The following is a 13993-nucleotide window of genomic DNA, read 5'->3' on the forward strand; positions in this document are numbered from 1 at the left end:
GTTGAGCACTATCATCTTGAAATGTCAGATTCACACTCATTTAAATAATTTGACAGCTTCCAAGAAGGCACCTGATGAGCATCACATTCAAGTGTCAAGAAGCACAGAGGAAAAGTGCCAAAAAAAGTTCAATCCAAAGAAATGTTATCAGCTATTAGGTGAATATTACAATACAGTTACTACTAAAAAAGATTTGTTTAAATGGAAAATAAACTTTACATTCAAGGTTGGATTTTTTTCTTTAAAGACCTCACATTCCCCCATGGCACCTCCCATGTTTTTCACTGAGATCTTCCAGTGAAATGAATCCAGAAGGCAGACACGTACATAGCAAAATCAGTACACATTGGTATTGGGTAAACACCTCAAGCCCAGTGCAACTGAGCTATTGGAAGTGCTACTCCTGTGGAAGAATTCAGTATCTTTGGATTAAACCTTTAATGCCTTCTGTTTGGTATCAAAAACCTGAATCTCTAAATGAGAAAACTCTTGAAAAAAAACCAACACACCCTTGTCCTTGATTTGCATGATCTGCAGTTATTTCATTGCACCAAATACTACGTGTGTTTGATAGGGGGGCTTGAGGCTTACTGTGTGTTTGTGATATGCTTTGAGATCCTCTGATGGAAGGTGTTACCTAAATACAAGTAATTTGATGCTTAAGTGTCTAGAATTCCCAGTGGACATCTGCACTCGAGCCCTGCTGCCATCACAAATGAAAAACATTTGGAATCCTTAATGTGATTTTTAATGGACATATGTTCATAACACAGTGCCACCAATTTGGCATATTTAGTGTCTTCTCAAGAGAAGCCCACAGTTTGTATAGCAAGATTGTGGGAGGTTAGGATTGCAGTGTGAGAAAATTTGCACAACACCTGCCTGACTATAATTTAATTGGCAGAAACTAATGCTTGGGGTTTGTTGTGTTTCTTTTTCTCCTCTGCTCAAAACTGAAGAGACACCAGGACTAATCGTGCTGTCTTACACCGTCAGCTTCAAGCTTTTATCCCAACTTTACTCCTGCTGCAATATGATCATTTTCTGGCCCGTTCTCCCTTTTTTTTCTGACAATTAAGCATTGCTGGTTTTCTCTCAGTGCTTTTGTTGTTTGTTTGGGGGGTTTTGTGTAATGACTTACCTGGCCAGCAGGAAGGACTTCGCATTTCTGTACTTCACTGAAAAAGGGGTCTGCTTAGTGTCACTGAACATTACAAATAAAATGGGGCATAATAAAGTACTTAACAACATGTTTTAAAAGAAAAAGCAATTAGCCAAAATGTTTCTGATCAGTTCCACCAGCGACACAGTATGTGGACTCCAAATACCAATACCACCTCTGTCATTAAATTGGCTTTGATTTTATCTTTGATTTTATCTTTGCTTGCAGCAGAACCCCATCTGGAGCAATCTTTAGCACTTATCCTACCAGATTTTTGTTTTCTTTTTCAGGAATGCTTGGTCTTGCAGTCCATCAAGGACAACCCTCTTACTTCACTGTTTTCTTCCTTTTGCATTTACAAAACATAATAAAAAGCTTTGCAGGAGAGATAGAGGATATAGTCCCAGTGGAATCATACCTACAGTGTGAGATTCATCTCTGCAGTATTTCAGACTTACAGGGCAGGAAGGTGAGCTGCACTCCTGATCTGTGGTGCTCTGTCAGACCTGGCTTTTCAGGGCTTGCCAAGTCGCTTCTGGCTGCCTCAGCAAAAGCCATTCTAGAAACATCTCACTGACTGCATGAACCTGAGTGAGTGGAGCATACTTAAATAAATTGTATTTCTTTAAAGGACTCCATGAAACTTCACTGGGGCTCCCAGATTTCCTGTTTTGGTAACTACTGTTGACAATCTTTCACATACATAGTGGAAGCCCTATAAATTCTAGTGACAGGTTGGCAAGAAAGCATTGCCTCATCCAGGCTCAAGATGCTTTGCTGGGACTGTGTGCAAGCAGAGTGAGATGAAGTGGCAGCAGGGTTATTCCTGCAATTTTGTCTGATACATTTCAGTCCTCACATACCTAGAATACTTGGACAAACAGAAGTGAAGATCAGCCTGCTGTTACGGGCATGATGGTCTAAAATGGAGAAAGAGAAGGTCAAGAGCTGAGAGACAGGCAGGCAGGGACAGTTAGAGGCAAGACCTCAGAATGTCTGAGGTCACACTTGCAGCCTCAGAATTGTAAGAGTAGGAATGGCTGTTGGTACATACTGTCACAACAAATACAAAGGTGTACACAGCTGTATACCTATGCTTGTATGCCATGGACTCCAGCTATGTAACAGTGTGCAGCCACAGGCTTGAGCAGTTTTGTGTCTTTACTTTGAGCAGTAATTTAAAGATGGATTAGTATTTTATGACCCCCACAGGACTCCCAGTAGAATAAAACATAACATTTGAAGGAGGTGGTTAATTACTGAGACAGCTGCTGCTCTACCTCTTCTGAGCTTGTAGCAGTAGAATATACTGTTCAGTTTTCAAGTGCCTAAAGCAAGCCAGAAGCAAAGCCTTTCTTTTCTGCATTGAAGGAAACTCAGTATTTAGACTTACTTTGCCTTTTTTTTGGTTTCCCCCCTGAATTTCATGGACAAAAATAAGGCCCTGAGGTAGACAATCATGGTGGTTATTCATGTCTGTCCGTGCTCACTGTTGAACTTTATCCCCAGATCGGGCAATGTTCCCAAGGTGAGTAAACACACCTTGGACGAGCCTCCACTTCACAGCCAACTAACAAGCATTTGCCTATCAAATGTGCCAACTGCTCTTTGGCTGGGTGACCCCTGTGTTCCTGCTTCCACATACTCTTTGTACTCAACCTTTCCCACACGCTGAGAAGTTACAGTGCTTTTGTTTTCAAAGCCAAACTGGATCAAAGTTTGATTAAACTGCTAAATTTTGTAACTACTTCAAACCAGCAAACCCAGGGGCTAAGAATCACTGCTTTCAGCATTCATTAATCAGGCCTGTTAAATGATTACCTCGTCAGGGCTGCATGATGACAAAGTCAGTGGCACTGTCCCAAGATACATCCAGTGGTGACGTAAAGGACAAGCCTCTCTCACCTCGCCTAGTGGGATGGACACTACCATGAAGACTATTTAAGGAAGGAGGATGCTTGCTTGGAAAGCAGTGATCACAAGAGTACTCCAAAGCAAGAGAAACAAAACCAGCAGAAAGGAACAGCAGAATCCTCTCTGAAATCCATCTTAGTCTTACAAATACAGTAAGTAGAATGGTCTCTATTTTTTCCAGCTTGAAATTACCAATGATCCAAGTTCTCTGTATTGATTTTAAAGCAGAAGTACATGATCAGGTCTATTACAAATTCTGTATTTGTGTAATATGTTGTTGGGAAGGCTTATTGATACTAGTTAGAAAGTCACAGTGTGATAACACACTCTGTATGTTTGATTTTAGATTGTGATCAGTATTTCAAAGCCATCAACAGGATCCACTACAGGTTGAAAAATGCCCCCACAGCTGAAAACTGAGGTAAATGTCATGCCCAAGGTTGTCCAGGGGGATCTGGACAGCTTTTCTCCAGAAGCAAGGGATTTCATTGAAAGTAATGCCAAGCTGTGCCAACCTGAGAGCATTCATATCTGTGATGGCTCAGAAGAAGAAAACAAGAAAATTCTGGACGTCATGGTAGAACATGGCATGATCAAGAAGCTGAGGAAGTATGAGAACTGGTGAGTAGCCTGAAGGAAGTCAAATGCCACCTCACAATTGCAGCATGATGCATTTTCTGTCCTGTTTACTTTTAAAACTGCTTATAAGCCTTCAATATTTGCTTTCCTAGCTTGTATAGGTAAAACGCCCAGGAAAAACAAACTCTTTGCTCTAAGACTTAATGTACACCACACTATTCAATTGGACTGTCACCTGCACAGCGGCTCTGTTGATTAGTTACATCAGGCAACTGAAATAATGTCACAAGACTTATGTAACTGATCGTTAGCAGTGGCTAAATACTATTTAGCAAATACATCTTTTAAAGAATTCTACTATTTTAGTCAATTAGTTTATTCATCAAATACTTTGTGGCGTTCAAATCGCTCTGTGGGTGTTCCAGCATTATTCAGAACAGACATTATTCATATCATGCCGATGAGCTTTGACTGTAATGTATGCAGCAAATACTTTTTTTTTTTTTTTCCCCCAAGTATTTCATCATCTCTCCCAACTAACCCAACATGAAAGGAGAATATTAACACCAAGTACACACTCAGGAATTATGTGCCGACCGAGAGATCTTAATGGAAGGAATCTGCAAAGACTTTCGGATAACTAAGTGCAGGAATTTGGCAATCTGTTTGCAGACTATTTGGGAGAGAAAAGGGCAAGATTCACCAGATAAATTATTCATTGTTAATTATATGCTTAGCTCTAGTGATGATGGTTATGACAGCCCAACTAGAACATTTTTATACTCAAGGAAAATTTCTGTGTACAGAGGTGAAAATGTAAAACAATCCTCTCCATTGTAAATAGATGGCAAAAATTCTTCAGAGGGGAAAAAGAATCCCCTTTAATAAACTCTTCCACGTTTTATGATCATGATTATACTCAGGAGTTCTTTCGTGATGCCTCTATCTTAAAGGACTATGCCAATCCACTTAGCTGGATTCTGACCCCAAAGGCACTTCTACCAACACTTTAAAGCATTTGCTTGGCATCCACTTTGCTTAATGCATCATTTTGTGGTCTCCATGCAAAACAACTTCACACTGATGAGAATGAGAACTAAATGAGATTAACTTCCCCCTGAAAGTTAGTAAGAGAATAAGGCTGAGGTAAGAGGCAAAGATGTATTAAAGTGTAACCAGAATTTCCTAGGCCATGTAATTTGTTATTTGTACTGGCAAGTCTTGAAACAATTTGTACGAGAGAGGGTACCTGAATGATATTTGAGACTGTCTGTTATACTGGCTCTGCTTTGTAAGGCTAAAATGACAGTGACATTTTACCCTTCTGTCCTAAACCAGTCCTGCAGCTTGGTAAAAAGTTCTATATTGATAATTAAAGTCTAATTTTCTGATTTTGGGTGAAATGCAGCTGGTTGGCTCTCACTGATCCAAGAGATGTGGCAAGAGTTGAGAGCAAAACTGTCATCATCACTCAAGAACAGAGAGATACCATTCCCATCCCTAAAACTGGAACCAGCCAGCTGGGTCGCTGGATGTCTGAAGAAGATTTTGAGAAAGCCTTCAATACCAGGTTCCCAGGCTGCATGCAAGGTAGGAAAGAAAGGAATGCTTGATGTTGAACTTCTAGGATTATAGAGGCACTAGTAGTACTAGTAGTTACCGTAATATTTAAAGATAGATTTTAGGTGAGGGTTGTTTATATCCCTGATATTAGCCACTTTGTTGGTTTCATCTGGATCCTTACCACAGATCCAAGTGCCAGTGCAAGGATAGCCTTTGGTCTCTTTCCAGCACTCTTCATGAAGAGGGGCAAGGAAAGACAGGAAAATATAGGTGACCTTTTTTCAGGAAGTCACACAACAACAAAGTAGCAGACAAGGAGTTGATAATTGAGAACCCCTAGTCCTAGCAATAATTTCAGGTTCAATAATTTATACTAACAGAGCACCTGGCTTCCACCCACCTTTACTACTGGCTGGACAATTTGTCTGAACAGCTGCTTCAAGCATTTAAGATAAAATTCCTTGCTACACAATTAAACAAACAAATCTACAGCTCTTTAAACATCACCAGACTTACCCACAAGAGAAGCAGCTTTTAAAGACGTGAGAAACAACCTCCATCTTAATAAAACTATTTCCAAAGTTCCTTGTTTTGCTCTTTGTCACATCTGGTTACTCCCTGTTTTCCAGGACGCACAATGTATGTCATCCCCTTCAGCATGGGGCCTATTGGGTCTCCTTTGTCCAAGATTGGGATTCAGCTGACAGATTCCCCATATGTAGTGGCCAGCATGAGGATCATGACACGGATGGGAACAGCTGTTTTGAAAGCCCTGGGCAACGGCGAGTTTGTAAAATGCCTTCACTCAGTTGGATGTCCTCTACCACTAAAAGGTAAGGAACTGTCATCCCTGGAAGATTCCAGAGGCATGCTTTAGAGCTGACTGAGGTCTCTGCATAGGGTAGGCACTCATTGTAGAAGACTAGGGTGGCTCGTACAACAGCACTAGGTTCAGAACTCAATTACAGCTCAATGAGACTTTCATGGAAAGGAGATTATTATCCCTAGTACTTACCAGGCGGTTTCCTTTAAAGCATCTGGTATGGGTGCTTGTCAGAGGCTTGATGCTGATGAAACAACAGTGTGATCCAGCATGGAAATTGCTGCATTCATGAGTACAACATTCTGTTCTGCAGAACCATTAATCAACAACTGGCCATGCAACCCAGAGTTAACGTTGATTGCCCATCTCCCGGATCGCAGAGAGATCATTTCATTTGGCAGTGGCTACGGAGGAAACTCCTTACTGGGGAAAAAATGCTTTGCTCTCAGAATTGCCAGCAGAATTGCCAAAGAGGAGGGCTGGCTAGCTGAGCACATGCTGGTAAGAGCCACTAAATCATGTGTTATTTGAACAGCCATTAAATCCTAAATTAGTTCAACATAAATACATCACATCTGGCTATCAATGAAATTAGTCTCATATCGATAGTCCTGTAACATTAGGTAGGAATTTATCACATGGCAGCCTTATGGGAAACAGGAAACTGTTTGCAAGGTTAAGTAGCAGACATTCTAAAATAGTACCTATAACATCAGTAGCCAAGAAGGATTTAGAACTGTTGAAAGTGTCTCCTTGTAGGTAGACACATGTACCTAAGCAAAGCCTACACATCATCACGATGCAACCACATTGCCCCTACAAGTCCAACAGTAAAAGATTAATGCAAGCTTTGAAAATTGTCTTGTCTTTCATATAATAATGAGGTTTACGCACTCAACCTGCAAATAGTACATTTTATACATTAATTCCTCTTTGAACCCTCCCTGCCTTTACTTTCTGCTGTTATTTACACATTCTAATGTCATAAAATACCACTAAAAACAAGATCATTTCCAAGTGCATAAGAGAACAGTTACGGGAAAATTACCTATGGACTCTGAGCAGTGCAGAAAGATTCATGCAGGAAGTGCTTTCACTTCACCCCAATCATGTAGCCAAAAGGATATTGCTTGGTTTTCTTCTGCCTCAGCTGAGAAACACAGCTGTATATAGGCTGCCTCTCTTTAGTCACCAAAATAACAAGTACAGACATACTTGGTAGGGTTTTTTTTTAAGAGAAGAGATCTCCTTATAGATATTCTAGGGGCAAAAAGTGTAGAGTTTTTGATTAATGAAGTACAGTTTGAGTTATTTGTCAACTATATTATGTGGTGCTTCTGCAGAAACAAATTTGCATAATTAAATATTTTTTCATTACCACTTGCTGAGAGACAATCTTCAAAATGAAAAGTGCAAGGAAAAAAAATAAAATAAAAAGACTGTGTTTAACAGTTGCATTAATTTTTCAATAGATCCTGGGTATTACTAATCCTGAAGGTAAAAAGAAGTACTTTGCTGCAGCATTCCCCAGTGCGTGTGGTAAAACTAACTTGGCCATGATGAACCCAAGCCTTCCAGGATGGAAAATTGAATGTGTGGGTGATGATATTGCCTGGATGAAATTTGATGAACAAGGTATGGAACTGAAATTGGATTATTTTGCAGGGCAATATGAGTTGCTTTTAGCAGCAAGGTGTGCTACAGAACTCCAGATTAAAGGAAGTAAGTCAAACTGGTTTAATATTTTGTCATTTAACTTCCAGGCAATTTAAGGGCAATCAATCCAGAAAATGGCTTTTTTGGTGTTGCCCCTGGAACCTCAGTCAAAACAAACCCCAATGCTATCAAAACCATATTGAGGAACACCATCTTTACCAATGTAGCAGAAACCAGTGATGGAGGTATCTACTGGGAAGGCATTGAAGAGCCATTACCACCAGGAGTAACACTGACTTCATGGAAAAACAAGCCCTGGACCCCAGATAATGGTAACCTGACTTACTCCACAGCCTTTCTTGTCTTCTTCTGTTGAATTCAAGTTAATTCTGCCATTATGACCTTTCTGTTGTATTCTGTTCAGGGGAACCTTGCGCTCATCCCAACTCGCGGTTCTGTACTCCAGCCGGCCAGTGCCCCATCATGGACCCTGCATGGGAATCACCTGAAGGCGTGCCCATTGAAGGGATAATCTTTGGAGGCCGTAGACCTGCTGGTAAGAGATGCAGCAACCTAGGCTGAGGTGCTGACCACAGAAGAATTTAAACACAACCAGGCATAGGCTTTGCTTTCACAGCTGGAAAAGCAAAGAAATAACTGTGTTCATCTAACTGTTGTTAGCCTTTGGCTCACACACAGCCACTGGTATTTTGATGTCTGAATTGTTAGATCTTAACACCAAAATGGTCATGATAATAATGGGCTGGAGACAGATCAGGACTCAATAACCTGGATAATAGATGCAAAGCAAATTGCTACACTTGTCTCAATTTTCTTGCAGTTTAACTAGTTCATATAGGAAATGGTTAGAGAAGTGAACCCGTTGTAGACAGCCGGTAGAAAATGAAGTAAAATAAGTAACAATTTCTACCTAAAGCTGGGGGGAGAGGACAGGAAGAAAAGAAATGCTAGGTTTGAGTCTAATATCATGACCACAGGACCAGATTCTATTCCCAAATAAAATCTGCTGGGGATTCTGAGCCCCAGAGATTTCCTACTGAGCAACTAAACATGAATGTGTTCAGTAATCAGCAGCTAGTTTTGAAAACATTCATATAAACTTCTTTGGTATAAGAGGGCAGGAAATGAAGTGATTTAGAAAAGTCAGGAAAATTAGAATACATTATACAGTAACATGCATTCAGCAGTACAACAGGTAGCAAAACCTGCTACAAAAAAGGTTTCTGGACTTCTAGTTGCTGAAGTGATTTTGTTCTTTACAGGTGTGCCTCTTGTATACGAGGCCTTTAACTGGCAGCATGGAGTATTTATAGGAGCAGCTATGAGATCTGAAGCAACAGCAGCTGCTGAGCACAAAGGTAAATCAAAATTTAATCTGCCTACCTGTATTAAAATCAATCCTCCTTGGACTGCCTGCTATGTCCTTCTCCCCTGCTCTTTCACGTTTTGATCGTGGCAGCTTATTTTGCAACCTACGTGTTTTCACAATAGAAAAATATTTGTACTGGAATTAAAGCCAAATTCTCTCTAAACATCAAATTAAGCAAAAGAATCTCCTAGGTGACAAATATACAGAACAGGGTACAGGCATGGAATTGTCAGAAGCCTTGATATGGAGTTCTTGTTATAGTCTGGGATAAATAATCTTGAATTTTCTCTTCTGCTAGAGCTCAACCTAAATATGCAAATTATCCAAGTTAGCTCTTCAGGATCTTCATTTAAGCTGCCTGACCTGAGATTTAAGACATTTAATTTCCACTGATAGCAAAAAAATAATTTAATGTGTACTTTTTTGTACATCAAAGATAATGCTTGTTATGCTTTCTAAAGCTCTCGAGTTTGGATACAGAAGCGTGGTTACGGGACCATGGATACTAAATCCTGGGGTGGGTCTCACACTCTGTGCATTAGAATAAATGTGCTATTCGTTAACTTGCATTCTGCATTTGTGTTTTGAACAGGAAAAGTCATTATGCATGATCCATTTGCCATGAGACCTTTCTTTGGCTACAATTTTGGCAAATACCTGGCCCACTGGCTCAGCATGGCACATCGGCCAGCTGCAAAACTCCCCAGGATCTTTCATGTTAACTGGTTCCGGAAAGACAGCCAAGGGAAATTCCTGTGGCCTGGCTTTGGAGAGAATTCCCGTGTGCTGGAGTGGATGTTCAACAGAATTGAAGGGAGCGCCTCTGCCAAGCCAACTGCCATCGGTTACATCCCTGCTGACACTGCTTTGAACTTGAAGGGTTTAGAAGATGTCAACTTGACCGAACTGTTTGATATCTCCAAAGATTTCTGGGAAAAGGAGGTAGAAGAAATCAAACAATATTTTGAAGTACAAGTTAATGCTGATCTTCCCTGTGAAATAGAGAAGGAAATGCTTGCCTTAGAGACAAGGATAAAACAATTGTAGCTGATCAAACCCACAATTATTTATCAATCCATGCATACTCAGGCAGGACAAACACATTTTATCAAATCACCACTGGTAGCATAACAGCACACTGATGGGCAGGGCGTTATAATGAAAGTAGGTCTTAGTTTAGTTGGAAAAGAGATAGGGGCATTCTAGAAGTAACTCCAGACCTAATCATTTATAACTACATCAGTTGTTGTGAATGGGTGAGCAGCTGTAGCAATGTAATGTGCACGTGGTCTTCAAAACTGTGATTTGTCATTTACATGCTCATATAGCCATGATGTATGTAAATCATTTGCCTAGATCTGCACATGTAATCCATGTCAATCCAGCCTTCAAGGTGTAGCACATTGTTTCTATCACACAGACCTCCAGAGTCTCAGACTCTACAGGAAAGAAAGAAATTAGATGCTGTATATATGTAAGAGATAAACATACTCCGTGGCTTGAATGTTTTTTAGAAAAGCCAAGTTGTGACTTTTATTAGAGTGAAAGATGACTTTGTATTACTAATGCCTATTTAAGATATTGCTGTTATATATGACTCATGTTCCTGTGATTTCCAGATGTTTTCAATGGCTTGTTCTTTAAACTATTGAAATAAATGTTTATACAAAATATGACCTCACTTCCAATGCTCACACTCTTTACAAACTGCATGCATATAAATTAGGATTCCTGACAATACCACAGCACAGGGAGAAGTGCACATGTGGAAGTTAGATGTTGACTAGTGTTGATCTGATGCTCCTCAGCCAACTAGTTTAAGCCACATGCTGGTTTTGCAACTTCTATTTGAGTCAAAGAAATGATCCTGAAATTATACCAGCTGTGAGCAGTCATCCAGCTAGCGATGCACTCTCCATAACTGGGTATTGTTCATTACTGCAGGCATTTATAAAACAAACTACCCTCTAGGAAGCCCCATATTAGAACCTCAATCATACTCTAAAGCTATATGATTTCTCACTGTTCCACAGTACCTTGGCTTTTATAACTAGTGGAGCTGTTGAAGGACAGTTGGGGAAGAGTTTTCCAGGCTTTTTGAAACGCCTAAAGCCTTATAGTTCAGTGGAAATAGAGACAGGATCCTGTCTTGGCTTCCTTTTAAATTCAAGATACTAAAACCATCCCACATTCTCCCAATTAAAGATGGCCTATACATGCTTCCTGCTTCCCATGTCCCATTCTGCTTTTTAACTTAGAATGCTTGAGCTCCCAAAATGTATTGCAAATATTTGCTTAGCAAAAAGAAAATCACTTACTCTGTGTAATAAGTGCTTTTATAGGCCTCGCTTCCTAACAAAACAAACAGTACCAGGGCTAGACAACAGAAGTTTGCTAGGAGAGCTCACATAGCCTGAAAAGCCTCTACCTACCTCCTGACTCCACATTCAGGACTTAACACAAATGTTTTCAACTCTGAGTTGAACAATACAGCACAAGTCAATAGACAAATCAAATTAAAAACCAGACAATAGAAAGCTGTCATGAAAGTGGAGGAGAGCAGGGCAGCCTTTGCAGAGATGATCACAGACCAAACTGCTTGCTGGTCAAAAACCACGTCTGCATGGATAGAGGTCTCCTACAGGGTCAGTTTTATCCTGTGTACTCTTGAGTGAGCTCCAAATTAAAAGAAAAATCGAAGTGGAAGGCAGTAAATAAGTCAGAGGAAGTGAGCCAAGAGAGAAGATTATATGCACTCCTCAGATTTGAGGACTACTCTCAAGAGTATAAAATAAAGCTGATTATAAAGTACTTCTATAAATAGTTCATAAAAGGCCTGGGCCATTCCCAAACTGATGTGATGGTACTGGGCCTGGCATTTGGAGAAGTCTAAGGAAAAATAAAGCTCTGAGAAAAGCTATCATGCTAATATTAGAGAGTTGTGGCCAGTTACACCTCAGAGTTTCTTAGGGCCTTGTGAGATGATCATGAGCAGTGCAGACACGTTCCAAGCATGTTTTGAAATGCTGTCCAGCAAGCATACAGGAGCTCAGGGCTTTCTGGAACTCTGAGCAGCTCTGGTGTGCTGCTCTGCCTTCTCAAGCACAACTGGACCCAGCAATCTGAATATTCCAACAGAAACAACTTCTACTTCATGCCAGAAGAATCCGTGTCAAAGGGCCAAGGCATATGGACATAAGAATGAGACCTGTCCCATAAAATGCTGCTCAGTAAGGGGATTGGTCCCATCATGGTAGGTCAACATAACTGAGATCTTGCGTGCTGCAATATCAGTGGTACGAGGTACTGAGTGCCTTGAGAACATCACATCATGGCCCAAAACACTGGGTTTCATATTCTGACTAAACCCTGGCTCTCTCCTCCTTACCCCACGAGGTTGGCAGGCTTTCCTTCTCTTGACCACTGCTGCCCTTGGGGTTCTTCTCTGGGCGTTCTATGAAACGTAACACAACTTATGGAAAGTGGATATCACGAGTGCTTTTGGCAAAAATATTGAAACCATTTGTGGGTTTTGGCTTTTTTTATAGAACGTGTTTTAACCACATGCACCTTTTCCAACACTGCTCAGAGACTGACGGGCACACAAATCGTTCCGGAAGCCACAGAGAAAGGAGGAAGAAACCTGCTGTACCGTTAAAGCTGAGAACAAGAAAACAACTTTTTGTATGAGTCATTCAACAGCTCCTTTGTATGTAAATACATCCACAACCCATCAGCATCTATGGGGAGTACAATTTACATTTTGAATGATCAAAATGTTTAGTATTGGCAGAGGAAATGTTTAAAAAGAGAGAAGGCGGTGGTTTAAAATTTAGAAACTTAGTCAACTGTGCCAGATTATGATCTCAACTTCTCTTCCTCCAACAAATACTATGCTCCATAAAAAAAAATAAAGAAAGAAAGATAGAGGGAGAGAGAGAACATTAGAACAAAACGCTTTTAAATTGAAATTTGGACGTTACCCTGAATTTCAAAAGAAAGAGGGGAAGGCAACAAATGCAATAAATTTCAACAAATTAGTAAAGAAACATAAGACTTGGCCTATTAAACACGACTGAGAGAAGGGAAGCGCAGGGAAGACTAACACATGAAGTGTACAGAGCCATAACATTCACAACAGCTGTGTTATGAAATGCACTTGGTATTCTGGGAAGTGAGAAACAAAATACTTTGTTAAACACTTGTGGATGTACCAGTGACTGAAAAGCAGAGATAAAAATCAAAACCAAGAGCTTAACCATTAACGTTGAGGATACAATCTCTGACACTTCATTTACACCATGATTCACTGAATGAGAAAACACAGTGATGGGTGCACCACATTCAGGGGAGGTTGTGCTTGACTCCCTTACAGTTAGTGAAGTCCCTCTAGATGACCTTTATCTAGAAGAAGGACTAGATGACCTTTATCTAGAAGGACTGAAGGAGTTGGGGCTGTTCAGTCTGCAGAAGAGAAGGCTCCCAGGTGACCTAATTGTGGCCTTCCAGTGTCTGAAGGGGGCCTACAGGAAGGCTGGGGAAGGACTTCTCAGGATCTCAGGTAGTGATAGGACTAGGGGGAATGGAATGAAGCTGGAGGTGGGGAGATTCAGGCTGGATGTGAGGAGGAGGTTCTTCACCATCAGAGTGGTGAGACCCTGGAATGGGTTGTCCAGGGAGGTGGTCAAGGCCCCATCCCTGGAGGTGTTTAAGACCAGGCTGGATGAGGCTCTGGCCAGCCTGATGTAGTGTGGGGTGTCCCTGCCCATGGCAGGGGGGTTGGAACTAGATGATCCTTGTGGACCCTTCCAACCCTGAATGATACTATGATACTATCTACTCAGGCAAAAAGTCTGGCTTCAGTGCCAAGTATTCTTATTAGCACAGATCAATCCACAGATCTCAG

At 40.8% G+C, this 13993-nt stretch overlaps 1 protein-coding gene across 1 annotated transcript; it reads left to right on the forward strand.

Moving 5' to 3' along the window:
• The first annotated feature begins 3118 nt into the window (after positions 1–3118).
• On the forward strand, positions 3119–10760 carry PCK1 (phosphoenolpyruvate carboxykinase 1). Its single transcript, XM_068149999.1, has 10 exons — positions 3119–3228; positions 3423–3697; positions 5064–5245; positions 5848–6051; positions 6355–6542; positions 7514–7676; positions 7805–8029; positions 8122–8253; positions 8981–9076; positions 9680–10760. Exons 2-10 carry the CDS (start codon positions 3474–3476, stop codon positions 10132–10134), a joined length of 1869 nt encoding a protein of 622 aa, XP_068006100.1. The 5' UTR covers positions 3119–3228; positions 3423–3473; the 3' UTR covers positions 10135–10760.
• The last annotated feature ends 3233 nt before the right edge of the window (positions 10761–13993 follow it).

This window comes from Melanerpes formicivorus, unplaced genomic scaffold (assembly GCF_026170545.1).
Source record: "Melanerpes formicivorus ecotype bairdi unplaced genomic scaffold, bMelFor1.0.p_v2 SCAF_19, whole genome shotgun sequence".
Lineage (NCBI taxonomy): Eukaryota > Metazoa > Chordata > Aves > Piciformes > Picidae > Melanerpes > Melanerpes formicivorus.